The sequence below is a fragment of the Alternaria triticimaculans genome (genome assembly GCF_023758025.1).
Source record: "Alternaria triticimaculans strain BMP 0046 chromosome Unknown scaffold_4, whole genome shotgun sequence".
Taxonomy (NCBI): domain Eukaryota; kingdom Fungi; phylum Ascomycota; class Dothideomycetes; order Pleosporales; family Pleosporaceae; genus Alternaria; species Alternaria triticimaculans.
The window spans coordinates 619,939-637,189 of NW_026055961.1; the positions used below are offsets into that span (position 1 = coordinate 619,939).

Consider the following 17,251-nt stretch of genomic DNA (forward strand, 5'->3'; position numbering starts at 1 on the left):
CGCCGATCTGAATCTGGCCGACCAATTCTCTCAGCACATCCACCTTGCCATTCCAGTAGCAAAACATATCAAGCGCCCTTCGGATCATTCCGCTTCGATAGTGACTATTCGTCATATTGGTCTACCGGATGGAGTGTGGGACGTAATCTGACACTCTGCGGTACAATGGCTCTTGAATCTTGCACACCATCCGTCGGAAGAGGAACAATCGCGGAAGACCGTTTCGCTACTTTGCAGCCATTCGTGCTAAGGACGGAGCGTCAAGTCCGCTCTACCTTGATCGTTCGAAAAATTTCTTCTCCTTCCGAACATGGTCCGCCTCAATTTGGCTGCTTGAGAACCAGAAATTGGACGTGAATCCGACGAGGAACAAGATATCTGGATCTTCGGCATCCTTCCGTTTCGGTCCAAATGCCGCATCGAACCAAAGACACGCGCCCTCGGACCCCGACAGAGCGCGACCCTCACATTCGAAAATCGTCTCCCGCAAGCTCTGAGCGTATTGGGAGACCTTGACGATGAACTGCTCGATAGTGATGGCCTTCCCATCGGAATTCTCGATGAGAAGAGGCGGTGGGGGTGGATTGTCATCGTACCTCTCCCAGCACTCCCAAGCTTCGACCATGTCAAATGCTACACACATTCGTGAACGCGGTACTTCGGTAACAGCTTCATCAGCTAGAGGGTGTTTTAGATCCACCAGCATCGGCCGCCAGCTCGGCTCGCCCTCTTCATTGGAGTCGATGATTAGAACGGTAGATGGTGGGGCGAGTAGGTCCCAACGTAGGCGGTCTAAAGCACTCGTGTGCAAGAGGCTCTCCTCCTCACGAGGAACCTCTTCAGGAAGGAGGCGGAAGTTCCTACTTGCCTCGGCGAAATCTATCGACCCTGGCGCGATGTGGATTCCATTTGTAGGGTTGCAAGACATGTGTTCTTTGAACAGCGTTTCTCTTTTCATCCATTCTCTCCTGAACTCTTCCGCTGAATTTGACCGGCTGGACATGAAGTGAAGAGGAAAGACATCTTCCATGCCACCACTATCCAGGCTCTCCAATCCATCAGCTGAATCATAGTAAAGACAACGGCTCTCCTTCTCCGCCGCCGAACTCACGTTCTCAATCTCGTCAATGAACTCTCGCAAGCTTTTCGCATATGCTGAAACTTCTGTGACAAATTGCTCAACAGTGATAGCTCGTCTGTCTGTGTTATGAATGAGTAAAGGCGGTGGACTCTCATCGATCATACCCAAGCATTCCCAGTGATCGATCATGGCTAGCATGATATGGATGCGGGAACTTGGTGGTGAGGTTACTGGGTCTTCGGCTAGAGGATGCTTGGGATCTGCTAACAGGAGTTTCCAGCATAGCTCGTTTGCTTCGTTGAGCTCGCTTGCTTCGTTGAGGTCGACGACTTCGACTGTCGATGGTGAGGCGAGGACGTTCCATCTCAGACGGTCTAAAGCTTCTGTCCTCAGGCTAACATCGTCGTCTCTGGGTATCCTTTGCAAAGGCGATGTATCAGCAGAGCTTCTACTCGCATCAGCTGCGTCGTGGTAGGCTTGCGATACTACCTGGTCTGGATCGAAGGTTCCTTCGCCGGAAGTGACTGGTGAATTCATCCCAAACTTGCAGCGTCTGGGTAGTAATGTTCGGACAGAATTTTGTGTTGAGAAGGGAGGTTGACGAAGAAGCATGGGACATGCGAGCGCGTTAACGAGATTGCCTCCCTTAATCTGAATTCCGGCAGAATATGGTCCTTCGCCAAGGTGGCGTGGTCGGAAGAATGCCGTTCGCGCAATACCTACGACATGTGACCTTCGATGGTACCATCGACGATACTGCGCAAAGGTTGGAGAGAACAGTGACAGGGTGCTACAATGATATTCGCTGATTTCGTCGCTTGTAACATAGTCATGGCTATGCAAAGGTAGATGGTAACGCAAAGGGTATCACTGAAATCAACATCGAGAACGCCGGAGGGGCTAAGATGCGTGACTTTCGACCCGAGTATCAACGGTGACACAACAAACAAGCTGATGCGCGGTACATATACGACTTCGAAAACGCAACCAGTAGGAATAACACGAGGACATCTTGACAGATGAATATGCAATCTTGAGCATGGGATAAATTTCCCAAATCAGTAGAGCGCGTATGGTGCGACTGATGCTATTGGCAATAGCTTGCTCACGATTTCGGTGGCTTCCACACCATCAGCGGCTGTTCATGAACAGGCCCGCCAAAGCTGGTGAAATCCAGTCGAAAGTTTTCGACGTCTCCGAAACCGTGTTTCTGGTAAAAGCGATGGCCAACGGGAGTGGACGCCAGATACATCGGAAGACCAAGAACTTTAGCACGCTGCTTTCCCCAGCTTATGAGGAGACTCCCTGCACCCATGCCCTGGAAACCAGGATGTGTATATAGCAATTGAAGGTCTGAGATCTATTAATATGGAGACGGTGTGAGTTCACGCCGCGACACATCTAAAGAGCAGACCTACACAGGTACGGCTTCTCTCCCATGATCGCTTTCCTCCGCTCTGCCATTCCTTCAAAGAAAACCTTGCAGGCTTCCGCATTCATTCCATGTCCAAGGCGCAGAGGTTGGAACGAAGCGAGTGCGGCCTCGGCGGTTTCGAAGACGTGCCACTTCGCCCATGCTACCATTTGAGCAGTCTCTTCATCGAAAGCCTGAATTAATTGGACAGTAGGTTCGTTCTTCCTCATATCAATGATCTGCTGGATTCTTTGTTGCGATGCTCCCGGAGGAAACGGATCTGGGTTTAGGATGGGGCCGAGAGGGTTATCTTTGAAAGCTAGAGACTCGATCTCACAGCCTCGCGCGATGTCGGTGTCGGAAACCTCCTGCAGAATAACTGCCATGCTAATTAGTATCGATGGAGAAGGAGAATATCGTTGCAGGTGATGTGAAGAGTGGATGCTCTGGTTGCGCGGCTGACTGAGCGCCTTAATAGGGCAGGTGCCTCTTGAGTGTCGCCCTTACGCCCTTTTCGTGTCACGTTGCGGAGCGAGCGATACCTAGGTACGGCAGCTCAAGTTTGCTGCACCGAGTCTGTCTCGAGTGGTACACCGCGGAAGAAAGCAGGACGCATGGATGCGCTCCACACGAAAATGGCCTTGGTTGTGTCTTTCTACAGAAGACAGGTTCGTCGAAGCTACTCCATGTCAGATCAAGTCCTCATAGGAGTGCACACCTCTACTTGCGAGGCCGGTGGGGGGTTACAGCTTTGCCGGGCGGTAGCTGAGCGTGTTGAAGAGGTCTATCCGATCATGAACGGGTCTCTTACTCATTGAGGACCTCTTCAGCGGCTTAATGTCTGTGTCGAAAGGCAGCAAGAGGTCTGTTTACCCTGCGCGATCGAATCGGCTGTGCTGTAACCTGTTGCGACTGCCACGCTGCCGATGGCCTTCCTTGCTCCTTCGATTCGTGGTCAGAGTCGACCTCAACGCCACTACGGAGTTCGATGTCGTGTGAGAGAGTCACATTGGAAAATGAGATTTTTGCTCCCGACCTAATCAGTGAACAGAGCTGCAGGCGTTTTGGAATGATGGCTTATGTAACGACGTTCGGCAGCGACATGTGCAGTCTCGGAAGGGGCGACCGACTGTGCTGGTTACATAACATGATTCTTGCGTCAGGATGGATTATAGCTATCCATGACCCAGGAACACATACGTGTATGATTCTTTCCTCGTACCTGTTTGTTGTAAACCCCTGGCCCTCTACAAGACGTAGCGGCAGGCAGCTTGCTCCCATACACCGAATGAGGGCAATCGCTACTTCGAATATCTTTTATGATCTTGCATTCCGATCATTTGACTGTATATGGACCGTTCGGAATCATGATCGTTTGTCTTCCACGTCTGGGTACTCCGCGAGCCAACTAAGGTCACGTGATGGTACTAATGGCACGGCTCCGGCCTAATAACTAGAGGTGCTGATGATAAAGCGCTCCCATCAATGAATTCGTGAATACTAGAAGAGAATACAAGCCATTTCAAGATGGAAAAAAATAACCCCACTAGAAAAGCTACACGTAAAGCGGGAAATGCCGTGAGCGAGCCGTGCACATCGGGTACATCAACCGCGAGCGAGCAGAAACGAGGAAAGCCGAGTGCAGAAAACCGATGACGAGGCTCTGCACGATTTACCCAAGATATAGTTCTGATGAGCCTCATGGGAAGAAGACCTAGCTACCAGTTACATGTGAGTCCCACTAAACCCAGTCTCGGTACAAGCAGACCGAGGAAGCAAGTAACGACAATGAAAGAAGCAACGTTACGAACCCCCTGTTCCCCCTTTTGTTCTTTTCCACCTCCCTCTTCAGGTGTATGTAGCCATCACCACTACTACCAAGAGCTAGGTACCAGAAATCGCACATTCTACACACCGCCGAACGCGGAGCGACCGAAAAAAAAGAAGGAAGTTGATCAAAACGCCGGAGCGTATCAAATCTCACCCAACAGCACCAAAGCAATCGCGATCCAGTATACCGCCATTACTCATCAGCCTGCACTACGGGTACTAGCGCGAGGCCCGAGCTTACCCTTCCGCGGACCCTCTCTCTCCCTCTCTCTTTCCTCCCCACTCAAAAATCGTGTGAGAGAGAACCGGCACACCGGCGTTTTGGCAGCGAAAAGTAACGCACAGACGCTCATGGGCAAAACTGTGAAATGGCATGGCAGCGGATGACGCGGATCGTGGATCGTTGATCTAGATTTGCGATGCTTGCTGTGTAACTTTGAGGCTTGTGTGTCGTGTGCGAGACGGGGAGGGTTCTAGAATCTCGCGGAGGGGGCATGTGTTGCGGGTTTTTTGCTTGGACTGGTTATAGTGAAGGATATGCATATGTGGCTATGTGGGTGGGAAGGTTTGTGCCTTTTCGCACTGTCCTTCTGCATTCTGCGTTTCCGCTTGTTTAGCTAGCTGTCTGTTGCTCTCGGGTATAACGGCGTTGCCAGAGTTTGGTCCATGTGTGTGTGTGGGTGTGCAGAAAGCGTTGGGGCTACTATGGCAAGCTCGGAAGCGATGGATGGGGATGAGGCTTTTCAGAATTTCGTCCGGAGATGCGCGGGTTGCTGGGCTTGGCTTTGGGTGCGATCCTTGTTCTACGTACCTGGGTGCTCTGCAAAATCTGAGGGGACCACCGAGGGAGCTTGGGATGCTGCTCACTTGAGCATGTGCAAGGACACGTGGAGGTAGCGTAAAGTTTACGTTTTACCATGACGATTCTTGGAGGCATGTCGCAGGTGTCTAGCGTCGGTCGTTTTGTACGGACCTTGAACCTTGTAGTCGTGATGGCGACTTTCCTACCTGAGCATTGATTGTGGCCAGGGCCTTCTACTACCGACGGAGCAGTGGGCTGATCATGGTGCTCCTCCACGTTGTGTCTGCCCAGCAGCCGTTTTATAGGTTGCGGCCAGGTAACCCGTCAAGGTGGGTATCCCTACCCGGAGACACTAGACGCAAGTAAGGGCCAGAACGAGAACGAAGAGGTCGAGAACCTCCGTGCGACGACCCTGCCAGCCCCGAAAGGGCCGATCAAGATAAAGTCAAGTTCTGCATGTACGAAATATGGACAAACTGAAAAGACCATGAGCAGGGGCTGCGGTTCAAGTACAACCGGGGTTTGCGCGCAAAACACAGGACAAGTCCGAGCGAGACGATGCAGGAGAGTATGTTACATTACGAATGAGAGTAATAAGAATACAGAAATGGATAACTCCAATGAAACTACGGTGACAAGAGAACGATGTGGGAAGGAGAGCATACTCAATTACCCACACGAATCCAAGCACTAGCTTCGTATCCTACGTTTTTCTTGATCTCGTCTTGCCTATTAGAAGATCATGTCATCGTCAAGTTTTCGTTCCTCGGTGATAAAAGATAGCAGAAGCGAATGATGCAGAAGAGCTCAATCTAGCGCCCACTGCCCGGCAGTGGAGGGCCCGACAAAATTCTTCCAATTGTAACAAAGAGGCGCATCGTTACCTCTCAAGCTCCAAGTCGTCCTAACCGAGTTCAACGGTAAACGAGCGTCGGGTACGTACATCAAGTGCTATGCAATGAGCCCGATTGAGGCCTGACACATGCCTAGAATGTTCGCATCTGGGGCATCATGCCGGTGGCTACACCGGGCGGCATTACCGGTGCACCGGCAGCCGACGGGCCCATTCGATGAAACATCTGGACCAGGCGCTCTCCAACACTGGGTTCGAGTTCTGTGCCATCCCTCGCAATCTTGACTTCGCGATTCGCATTCCATGGGTTGCGGAGGCCACGAGTGCGGTAAAATGGTAGGCGGTTCGTAGAGACCCACTCGATTTTGAAAGGCTTGCCCCAGCTCTGCGGAACGGCTGAGGTGTCGGCTTCAGTTTGTTGCGGCGCATCGTCTCTCTCAGTCTTGTCGTCATTGTCTTGTGCTTCTTCTTCGCCGTCTGTTTCGGGTAGCTCTGCCTCCCAGAAAATTGTGCCGCGCGCAGAATCGTCAATGATCCTTCCTCGCGGCGCCCATTCCGTTGCCGGAGTAGCGATCGCCTTTGGCACATCCGTCGCGTCTACGATGGCTTCGGACTTTGGTGCCGAGCCTATGGTGGGAGACCCATCTTCAAGGATTTGCGACGCCATGCGTGCGTAGCCGAAGTACTCGCCCGACTTGTTCGCGGAGAAGATGAGGTAAACGTTTTCAGCAGACTAGATTCTGTCAGTCAACGGTCTTGAATGTGGAGAGGATTGTGCGCTCACCTGGAAAGCCTTGTTCAGGACATCTTCGTTGTGAGACTGTGTGGCCCAGATACCGTTCCGAACACTGAGCTCCAGGTCTTGTAGCGTAAGGCTTTTCACGATGAAGTATTTTGTGGCAGTGTCCGCAGATGATTTAACATCTTCAACACCTTTGTGCGATAGCGAGTCAACTGCGTCTTCGGTGGGAGCATGGGTGACATTGTCCTGTGTTGGTGTCGTCGCTCGAGAAGCATTCTTTTGCTGGCCTATCATGGCTGAAGGCGCCGTGGGTACCCCTGATGCCGGAGCAGAGCTGCGTCGAAGGCGGCAGACTAAACGTACGCCGCTGAAGCGTGAGTCGTGGAATCTATGCATTGCGGCCGTGCAAGATGCTTCTGTGCGGTAGTTGACGAATGCACAGTTGCTCTTAGAAATCAAGAACAGACTTTCAATGTCCTTGGTAGCATCGCGGGAGAAGTGGTCCTTCAAAGCGACTATCGTAGTCCCAGGTGGGAGGTTACCAACCCAAAGTGCGTGCCCAGATTGTTTGGGTTTGCGAGGCGGTCCACGAGGTATGGAGCTCACTGGTCCGGGACGAGGCATGCCTATAAGATCATCAGTAGCTGCACGCACCATTTTGCGACGTAAGACCTGCACAATAGCAGATCGCGGACTTTGCTTACCTGAAGACTGCGCGAACTGTATGCCATATGGAGACATGATTGAGCTTGAGTCGCCCATGTAGTTTCCAGTAGCCATTCGAACACCAGGGAAGCCACCATCACCATGCGAATAATCCGCAACATGACCTTGCATACCCGTGTTCGTCGAGCTGGCTTTCCTTTCGTACATTTGGCTCTGAGCACCAAACCCAGGATTGAATTGCCCCTGTTGTCCGTATGGTGCCGGATAATACATGTACTGCGAAGCCTGCTGATAGTTTTGGTAGGGCGACTGCATTGGCGCCACGCCTGCTAGACGAGGCTGGTTTGTCGGGTAGGAAGGATAGGCGTTGTACTGTGAGCCTTGTTGAGACATAAAGTGTTGTTGGGGGAGACCTGTAGCGAACCCAGGTCCATAGGAGGCATGAGCGGGCATGTTACCGGGCATTTGTAGGTTCTGCCCAAGCTGATATGCCACAGCTGAGGTGGATGCGCCCGACAGGGAGCGTGGTACTTGCGGGTTCATCGGAGTGTTGTCGTTTGCGCCGTAGTTGGGCAATGCGCCTGTCATTGCGCCCATATTAAGTGGTGAAGTACCATGTTCTTGGGACTGGTAGGTTCCGTTCGCGTGCGTGGATGAGCGATGGTCGGGTCGCAATTGACCTTGGGGTAGACTACTAAGTTGAGAGTAGAACGGATCGTTGCTGTCGGGAGATTTGAGAGACGTGGAAAACGAAGTCGAATTGTTTCCTTCACGTGCGAGACTGGCTGTTGTGTTGTCCATGGTGTGAGACCGTGGACCGGGAGGTAGGTCGCCCATGTGTGGCTCGTAAACGACAGGAAGTGGCACCCACTGTTGGACCCAAACGAAAGCCATGTTAGTCCATGTTACAAGTAATACAACGAGTCCTAGAAAAACGAATGTGTAAAGGCCCGACTCAACCAAATTTTCCGAACATAGGAGAATACAACGTACCTAATTCTATATCAACGTATCCTTGAGGGGATGTGGCAAGCCGGAAAGGACGATACCCGAAATTAAGTCGCTTCGTAGGAGAGACGACGATCAAGGTTTGCCAGTGGGTAAGGGAGGCTGTGAGGTGATCGCATGTAAAAAAAGATGCCGGCAGTAGGGGAAACCGTTTGAGGGAAGATGAACGGCTTCGGTTGATGTACTACCTGGAGAAGGAGCTCGCTTAAGGCGGAACGAAGATGATGGTCAGAATTACACGACCACTCAGACGGCAGAAGCGAGCTTTCAAAGCCTTATGAGGTTGGGGACGGCGCAACGGCAGGGACCGCAATGGGCAAGCGTACGTGCGGCAGATAGTAAGAGCTAGGGTCGCAGAGATGGGCTCATTGACTAGCTTAGTAGAAACGGGAAGGCCGCCAGAGGGTTCTCGCGAGCTTTCTGCTTCACTCGCCGCTGGCCGCAGATGCTAGCACAAGCCTGATTGGCTGTCGGCAGGCTGCCCGTGGCTGACAGGATCGATGTGGAGTGACAGGGCCTGAACCGATGCTTTGGAGGCGAAGTGATCACCAAAAGCCCAGCAAGGAGAAGATTGGGTGCCTGAGTCAAGGGAATGTTAGAAAACAAGTGTTGCGGACGTGGTATATCATCGGACGTGGCGAGTGATACCGTTTCTAGAATGCTATGGGCCGATGGCGCTGATCCTAGACTATCTTACCAAAGCTTAGCGGGCCCTTCCTAGCAATCTCCGGCAGGCGCAAATTTAGTGTTTGTTCTGTATACCGAAACGCAAGCTGGTGCTGGCGTCAATTTGTCGAGTGAAAACCTGCGTGGAAAGTAGAAGAAAGTATTGAACTACGAAAGTGCTGAGAGACCATGGTACCAGGGGGTCTGCTAGCACCGGCTTGTATAGTGACAGCATCGCCTAGATCAAGATCATGAAGTAATTCGGCGCCGTCCATAGGAACGGGCCCAACATGCATGCGAGTTGGCGGACCAATCGAGGAGGCTGTATGGATAGTGGAGCAGACGCGACATGCACGAACTGAGCCGCCCAGAAGACTCCGGCCCTCTAGGAAGCAGGGTGAAGCCATGGATGCCGCGTGGACGTGATTAGGGCGTCACGATAATGACCAGGCATGGAGCCAGCCCAAGGAGCTGACAGGGGACCCGGTAAAAGCATCTTGCGGCGTTGTTGAGTGGTGGCAGGCTGGCTCGGCGGTGGTACTCCCCTGGTGACCCTGCGGCGGGAGTGCGTCGAAACGAGGATGGAAGAAAGATGGAGCGGGCAGCTATGGCTGTGGGACCTATACAGGCCTAGCGCCACAGCGCCTGGACAGTGGGCCTCGAGATGACAGCGTTCGCTTCCATGAACGCGAACACGCCGGCGCAAGCCAAAGCTTGACAAGTCTGCACTTGGTTTGGTTCGGCACGCTGCTCGGCAGACGGCTGAAATGAATGGCCCGAAAACCGTTTGCTCAGACATGCAAAGTGGTTCTGGCCTGCGAGTGAGGCCGGTTCGCCACAGTCGGAGTGACCGCTCCATGTCAGTGATCTTCCGCCACAGCACAGCCACCACACTTGTTCCCGCGTGGTCATGATCGACACCCGGGCGAGCAATGAATCGAACGTCTGTCCCGTCCGCCGGGGTGCAACAATGACGGTGGCGTTACAAGAATAGATCCGCAGATCATGAGCTTATTCAATTCATCTCAACTGACGTCTGCTCACTTGGAGAGTTGTTGTCTTGCTCGCATCGGCTGGGTAGCTACGAATGCTGAGATGGGACAGAACTTCGGCCTAATGCAAGATTGCCATGCTAAAATTGCCATGTTCCGTGCAGCCGATGCATGCATTTCCGGTCGCAAGCAGCATGGGAAATGTTAAGCCTTCGCGATACTGCCCACATTACCGCAGTGGCGCTGGTAGCATCCGTTGCAGGGTCCAGCACAGATCCGTCACCATCGAATCAGCGGCCGGTCGCAAACGCGGACGTTGGCACTACCGTACATGGAGCCTCTTCGTATTCAAGAACCCGGCTGGAACCTTGCAGGGCTCCAAGTGCGTGGTGCATAGCAGCTCTGTTGCGAGTACACGTACGATACAGGCGGTAGGTCCGAATAACGTCGTCCCCGTGGCCACTCGTTACGCATTGCATCGCGTAGCATGCAGCAACGAAGCGACTGAGGCTGTGAAGGATGATCCTTCAATAATGTATCCCCTGTGTCAAGAAATCTTGTACCGATAAACTGCCTAGGACACATGTGCCTCGCCCCTGGCGATCCGTCATCACCCCACATCTCGGGTCTTGCACGTGGTCGGTAAAGCTGGACCCTTGCGAGCGCAAAAATCAATTGCTCCGTCATGAATAGTCTAAGAACAGCTGACACGGCTTGTAAACACAAATCACAACTAGCTTACGGAGATGCACACGTTGCTGCAGGGTCATGCATACGATCGCGATCTCTACATTCGCGAGCCCTGCACGGCGACGCAATCTCGAAACTATGTGGTGCCATTTTGCCACACAAAGTACGTTTTCGTAGTCAATGTTGGCGCAAAAAGGTGAGCCCCAGGGGATATGCGCACATGCACCTACGTTTCAGAACGCTGGAAGATGCAAAGTACACATCGGCTGCTCCGAGATGCTCATGCTCACAGCGCGTAGACATGCTGCCTGCGCAGTCGACACAAACCGCACACCTCTAATGCACGTCTCGGAACAAAAGCCAATGAGGGTATAAACCACGGAACCCAATCGGATGTCCCTCCAATAGCAAAATCCCAGTGACATATCGAATGCTTGCACTTGGCCATTCCCCTGTCTGCGCACAGCCTGTGGTTCGCGCTATTCAAGTGAAGCAGTAGCGTGGGGCTGGCTCAGCATATTTGTCAACCCTCCAACAACTAATGGGTATCCAGCGAAAGCTTCAACGAGCTACAAATTCGCTGAGGAACTCTTCGATGTACTGGAAGTAGCGCGGTTCTGCGACGGTGTCGTTGTGGCTTCCGTTGGGTAGCTCCTTCCAGACTTTTGGCGCTTTGCAGACGTCGAACAACTTGGTCATATGCGAAGGTCTGTCGAACAGTTAGCAAAAAAAACCCCAACCGGAACACCATGTCTATAGGAATACGTGGCTTACGGGATGATTTCATCCTTGAGACCGCTGAGAAACAGGATAGGTATCTTGGAAATCTTGGGAAGTGTCTCTTCAGTCGGCCAGATCTGGTGGCAGAGCGGAGTCAGGAAGCGGGCGGGAGGGAAGGCACTACTCCAAGTTAGTGATGGTATGTACAGCCGATTGAAGGTACCCACGTCGGTATGAGTTTCTTGATCGAAGTAAAGGTGTTCTCCAGGATGATGCCGGAGATGTCGCCTTCCCTCTGGTTACGAGCAGCCAATCCGACGGCAACCGCACCGCCAATACTTTGACCGTAGACGACAATCTTGGTGTCCCGAAGTTCGTGTCTCTGCCGGATGTAATCCAAGCCAGTCTGCGCATCGATCATGAGCCCCTTTTCGTTGGGGTTGCCAGAGGATAGGCCGTAGCCGCGGTATTGCAACATCAACACATTGCACCGGAGTTCATTCTCGAGTATCTTTGCGATGGGAAGTCGGTAGCCAATGTTGCCAGCGTTGCCGTGGAACATGAGGACCGTTACGTTGCGCGCATGCTGCTTGTTGGCTCGGATGAAGAAGGCGCTCAGAGATTCGCCATCGGGTGTGGGGATGAACAGCTCCTCATAGTCGGTTATGGCGAACTGGGACGGTCTGGGGACGTTGGTGCGGGCGTCAGGAGGGAAGGCACGGGGGTATATGATTTCACTGCTAGAGTTAGCCAAACGCAAGATGGGGATTGCAAGGATGACGTACTTTTGTTTGAAGTAGAGGAGGCCACTGAGCAGCGCGGCGACACCAGAGGACGCTAGAATCGGCACTTTCAGGTAGGAGATGAAGGTGTCGAGAGCCGAAGCCATGCTCCCTGGTCGCACTTCGGGATCGGTGGGGCGTAGGATTGATCTGGGTTCAGGGGCCGAGCGACTTCGTGGGAACAGCTGCCTAGGTGAGGGAGAGCGAGAAGGAATAGAAGACTCGACCATTCGGAGCGACAGTCGCGACAAGGCAGTTGAGGTTCCAGCGCGCAACCGCCTGAACGCGAGCCCTCGAGGGTGTCGCATGGTGCAGCCGGCCACTAAGACCAGTAGCGTAATGCCAAGGAATATCAGCCGCGTAGAGTGAGCTGCCTGCACCACTACTATAGCAACAACCCACCCCACAGCTTCTCTCGCCAGCACCATACGCCGCCCCAACCTATCGTCTCCCCGGAACTTCTTTCTGCCTCACCAACCAGCTCACCTCGCAATGATGATGTCAACGGGCATGTTGGGAGAAGGTACGTTCGCCGCTATAAACAAGTCGACTCCGGAAGCTCACACCGCGCAGATGGCATTCACGTCGACATGAACCACCTCAAGAAGGGAGAGGTCAAGTAAGATACAATACTATACATAGCGCTGTAAGAATGCTAACAACCACTGTAGCCTCGGAACATCCATGTTTGTGTTTCCTCAACCGCCGCCTCTCAGTCTCTAACAGTACTCAGCATGGCCATCAACTTCAAGGACGGTGTCATATTAGCCGCCGACAGCAGAACAACGACCGGAGCCTACATCGCGAACCGAGTCACCGACAAGCTCACACAAGTCCACGACACCATCTGGTGTTGCAGATCTGGATCCGCAGCAGACACACAGGCCGTCGCGGACATTGTTCAATACCACCTCGGCATGTACGGTACCACCAACGATGAGCCACCCACGACGCAGACGGCGGCAGCCATCTTCCAAGAACTGTGCTACTCCAACAAGGACCAACTCTCGTGAGTAAGCCATGGCCGCGCGACCATCAGTCACTGACGTACATGCAGCGCTGGACTCATCATTGCCGGATGGGACCACCGACACGGCGGCCAAGTATACTCGATCCCTCTCGGCGGCTCCCTGCACAAGCAATCATACGCGATTGGTGGCTCGGGTTCGACGTACATTTACGGATACTGCGACGCGAACTGGAAGGAGAACATGAGCGAGGAGGAGGGCATCAAGTTCGTCAAGGGCGCGCTCTCAGAAGCCATCAAGTGGGACGGCAGCTCGGGCGGTGTGATTCGCATGGTGGTGCTCACAGGCAAGGGTGCGCAGAGGCATCTATACCTGCCAGACCAGAACTACGAGGGGCCAGGCAAGCAGTAAGACTCGTCATGACATGATACCTGAACGATCTGTATGAAATAAAAGAAAGCAAGTTAGCTAGCATCATCTACACAGGAACTTGGGCCACGGGCGTGGGATGGGACCGCAGCCACGGGCCAATCAACTGTCAGCATTGCCCCATTCGTCACCGGCCTTTTCTTGGCTCCTCTCCCTCTGGTTCTTTGCAGCATTTTACGTGGCGCGACGTGCCGAGGTGACAGAATTATCATGTTGTGTTTATCTAGTTGGATGCAACGAGTGCTGAAACGGCTCTTGATGGCTGCACAGTGTCGTCACATGCGTCTGGGACTGTGCAGGTGAATTGCGGCCAGGGTCTCGTTGATCTCGCCAGTCGTTGGTCTGTGACGTCCGGTCCCCACGCCTTTCTCCAACAACACCTCATCACTCACCACGCTGGGCCCCGACTCGGCGCGCATCTTGCCCTTCACCTTGACACGACGCGTGCCGTCCAATTTGCTTTGGGTACGGCAGAGTAGAGCAGGCTCGCACGCGGTATCTGCGCCCCTTTAAGCTGCGTCCACCTTCGGGCTCTCTACGATAAGGCTCAACAACACGACCGACGCCTCTCACCGATCCACTGCGCCTTCGAACCACGCTCCTTGGTGCACCCAGCACAACCCTTGTGTCGCGCCTACCTCCCGTTCAAGACTATCGTGAACCCCAGACACCTGCACAGCCTGGTTTCGCGCGGAATGACTTCGCTTCTGGTGAGCGACTTCGGTGGGAACCACTTTCACACCAACATGTTTGGCGGCGGCAGTACGCACCAGGCGCAAGAGTCTCCTGCCGGTCATCACACTCCTGTGCGCCCGTCGCCGTCTTCGAGCGCCAATGCGCCGCGGCCAGTAGCTTCGTCTGCTGATGTTCCCATGGCGGATTCGGGAGCCCCGCAGTCGAGCTCAACACCAAGCCAGCGATCGCAGCAGCACAACAGCTCAGAGCCAAACTCCACCGCACCCGCTGCTGACCAAGCAGTACCGACACCGCCCAGTCCTACTTTCCGCCCCCGCTCGCAGCAGCCGACGCCTTCGGGCACAGACCCCGCCGTCGCAAACACGCGAACTGTTCCCCAGCCTTCCCCAGCACAGTCCCTACGATCGCCGGAAGCTTCTCCTACGCGCATCAAAGTTAAGAGCCTGTCACACATCCAGAGTTTTGCCATCGATGAGTCCAGTCCCTTCTCTCAGTCGCGCTCGCTCGCACGGCGGCAGCGACGAGACCCCGCAGAGGTTGGGCCTCAATATGAAATCAGCGAGATGCCTGTCTCAGATATAATCGAAATGGTGGCCGGACTCTTGACCAAGATCACAACAACCAACGATCGGCAGCATGACCATCTACACCGCCAAATTCCCCCATCAGACGGCACAGCGGGGTTGAGCCAACAGACCACCAGCGTCCTGGCCTTCCACGGCAAGAACGTCCCCAGCATCTCAATCCTCAGCTATCTGAGTAGAATTCACAAATACTGCCCGACCACGTACGAGGTCTTCTTGAGTTTACTCGTCTACTTCGACAGAATGACAGAGAGGGTAAATGCTGGCCCTATATCTGGTCTTCGCAAGGCTAATGAGCAGTCTGTTGAACACTCAAAGTCTACCATGTCAGCAACTCCGGCCCCGGCAGAAAACGCACGACCTGCATCAGCTTCCGCTCAGGCAGCGACCCCTCCTCCGTCAGGCTCCTTGGGCAAGCCATCGCAAACGCCAGGGGAAAATACACAGCCGCCTTCGCCACCGCAACAAGATCTCAGCGCGGATGCGTTAAATCTATCCCACTTCTTTGTTGTTGACAGCTTCAACATACATCGTCTCGTCATAGCCGGCGTTACATGCGCCAGCAAATTCTTCTCCGACGTCTTCTATACCAACTCCAGATACGCAAAGGTATGTACTGGCCGATGAACATTACGAAAACGCATGCTAACCGGTTCAAGGTCGGCGGTCTCCCCTTGGTCGAACTGAACCACCTGGAGTTGCAATTCCTGCTATTAAACGACTTCCGCCTCGCCGTACCTTTAGAAGAGATGGAGGCGTATGGAACGATGCTAGTCGAGTTCTACGCGCGTGAAGTTGCCGAGCAGCATGAACGAGAAAACAGTGGAAAACAGTAATCTCACCGCCGATCTACACAAATACTTACTGTCCGTTCACATGAGCGAAGTCAGCATATCGAAACAGGGCAGAGAAACATTGCCGATCAACCCCGAACAAACAGAAGGATTCTTCACGTCCAGTAGAGACCAGAGGATACCACTATTGCGCAAACCATATGCCACGGCATGTTTTTGACATCCAGAGTCTTTGTATTCTGGAATAATTTGAGAAGGCAGACAGGATGCCAAACCCCACGAGGTGACGACTTTGGTCCCAGCATGCGAGCGAGTGTTCTTCTTCCTTGGGTGTGTGTGTGTGTGTGCGTAGATTCTGGGATACCAACTGCTTGTTCTTTTATTCCAAGAGAGATTGATGACATTACGACAAAGTCTCATTCACCTGAGCTTCGTTATCATGCTCTGCCCTTTTGTATTCTTTGTTTTGATACCTTTTTGTGCACCATTAGGGTGGCGTTTATAGAGGTGCAATTCGAGGACATTGTTTCAATATTATGCATTGGTAAACTTTGAGATCGCTGCATGTGGTGATCTGGGTCCCTGGTCGCAGCAACTGAAGAACGAACAGCCTTGCAAACCACAGGATAAGTATCCAAGTAGATACGTATGAGGGGTGGCTTAGCCCGCCCCTCCATTCTAGATCTCTACCTCTGACTAGGATGCCAGTCTTACCTACTAGAAAAAGGCGACAGACCCCTCCGACCCAACCCCCTGGATGCCAAATCGCCGCCGCCGCAAAACCAAGCGCATCCATGAATCATGCCAACAGCACGCAGATTAACACCCGAACCCCCCATCCCTGTTCCTTCGCGCCCAGCCCAGATTTCACCCGCAAAGTTACCTAAGCCAGGGGTAACACTCAGACTCTCGGAACAAAATATACCCACGGTGCCACTCTTGCTCAGGTAAAATACCTAAGTTATGCACGTACCACTTAGCGCGCCTAGGGAGAAGTAGGTCGTGTCGTGTGTCCCGAGCATTAATCTGACGCGCAGAGTCCACTCCGCGCGATAAAGCACACATGACACGTGAGACCTGAGATGAGACTAGGCGGGCGCGCGCCCGCGGAAAAGGAAGGACCCTTAATAGCGGTAAGCGGTAATGAGATGAAATCATTTGGGCGGAGTGTGTGCGCTGTGCGGCGGGCGGTGCTTGGTTTGTTTCCTTTTGAAGGGGGTGGGTTTGTGAGTTTTGTAGACTTCCCTATCATCACTCTTTTACAAATCTTTCGGTCTCTTCTCTTGTGATTTTTTTTGCGCTGTCGAGCATCTGGGCTATTTGCTTGCGGTTATTCTTTGTTGTTCTTGGGGCCTGCGCATTTGTCATTTCTGTGCGTGGGTTTGCGATGCGTCGTTCCTCTTCCGCGCCTGCATCGTCGTCGACCGGTACCTCGTATTCGTACTCGCTATCGATAACATCGGTCTTTCAGTATGGGTTTCTCGCTGCGCTAGCATACATACTCGCTGGCGCGCCTTTGTCCTCGTTGCTTACT

At 53.2% G+C, this 17,251-nt stretch overlaps 5 protein-coding genes across 5 annotated transcripts; 2 read left to right on the forward strand and 3 right to left on the reverse strand.

The window, feature by feature from the left end:
- Window positions 1-271: 271 nt before the first annotated feature.
- On the reverse strand, window positions 272-2,881 carry J4E78_003793 (uncharacterized protein; the record flags this gene model as incomplete). The annotated part of the gene is made up of 2 exons (XM_049364429.1): window positions 272-1,605; window positions 2,500-2,881. 2 exons carry the CDS (start codon window positions 2,879-2,881, stop codon window positions 272-274), a joined length of 1,716 nt encoding a protein of 571 aa, XP_049223507.1.
- A 3,232-nt stretch (window positions 2,882-6,113) lies between these two features.
- J4E78_003794 (uncharacterized protein) lies at window positions 6,114-7,976 on the reverse strand (the record flags this gene model as incomplete). Its single annotated transcript, XM_049364430.1, has 3 exons — window positions 6,114-6,713; window positions 6,765-7,348; window positions 7,427-7,976. The coding sequence occupies 3 exons, from the start codon at window positions 7,974-7,976 to the stop codon at window positions 6,114-6,116; spliced, it is 1,734 nt and encodes a 577-aa protein (XP_049223508.1).
- Window positions 7,977-11,305: 3,329 nt separating this feature from the next.
- Window positions 11,306-12,476, reverse strand: J4E78_003795 (uncharacterized protein; the record flags this gene model as incomplete). The annotated part of the gene is made up of 4 exons (XM_049364431.1): window positions 11,306-11,453; window positions 11,519-11,644; window positions 11,692-12,201; window positions 12,250-12,476. The coding sequence occupies 4 exons, from the start codon at window positions 12,474-12,476 to the stop codon at window positions 11,306-11,308; spliced, it is 1,011 nt and encodes a 336-aa protein (XP_049223509.1).
- A 265-nt stretch (window positions 12,477-12,741) lies between these two features.
- Window positions 12,742-13,625, forward strand: PRE3 (Proteasome subunit beta type-1; the record flags this gene model as incomplete). The annotated part of the gene is made up of 4 exons (XM_049364432.1): window positions 12,742-12,769; window positions 12,820-12,865; window positions 12,980-13,255; window positions 13,304-13,625. The coding sequence occupies 4 exons, from the start codon at window positions 12,742-12,744 to the stop codon at window positions 13,623-13,625; spliced, it is 672 nt and encodes a 223-aa protein (XP_049223510.1).
- Window positions 13,626-14,389: 764 nt separating this feature from the next.
- On the forward strand, window positions 14,390-15,759 carry J4E78_003797 (uncharacterized protein; the record flags this gene model as incomplete). The annotated part of the gene is made up of 2 exons (XM_049364433.1): window positions 14,390-15,532; window positions 15,583-15,759. The coding sequence occupies 2 exons, from the start codon at window positions 14,390-14,392 to the stop codon at window positions 15,757-15,759; spliced, it is 1,320 nt and encodes a 439-aa protein (XP_049223511.1).
- Between the last annotated feature and the right edge of the window lie 1,492 nt (window positions 15,760-17,251).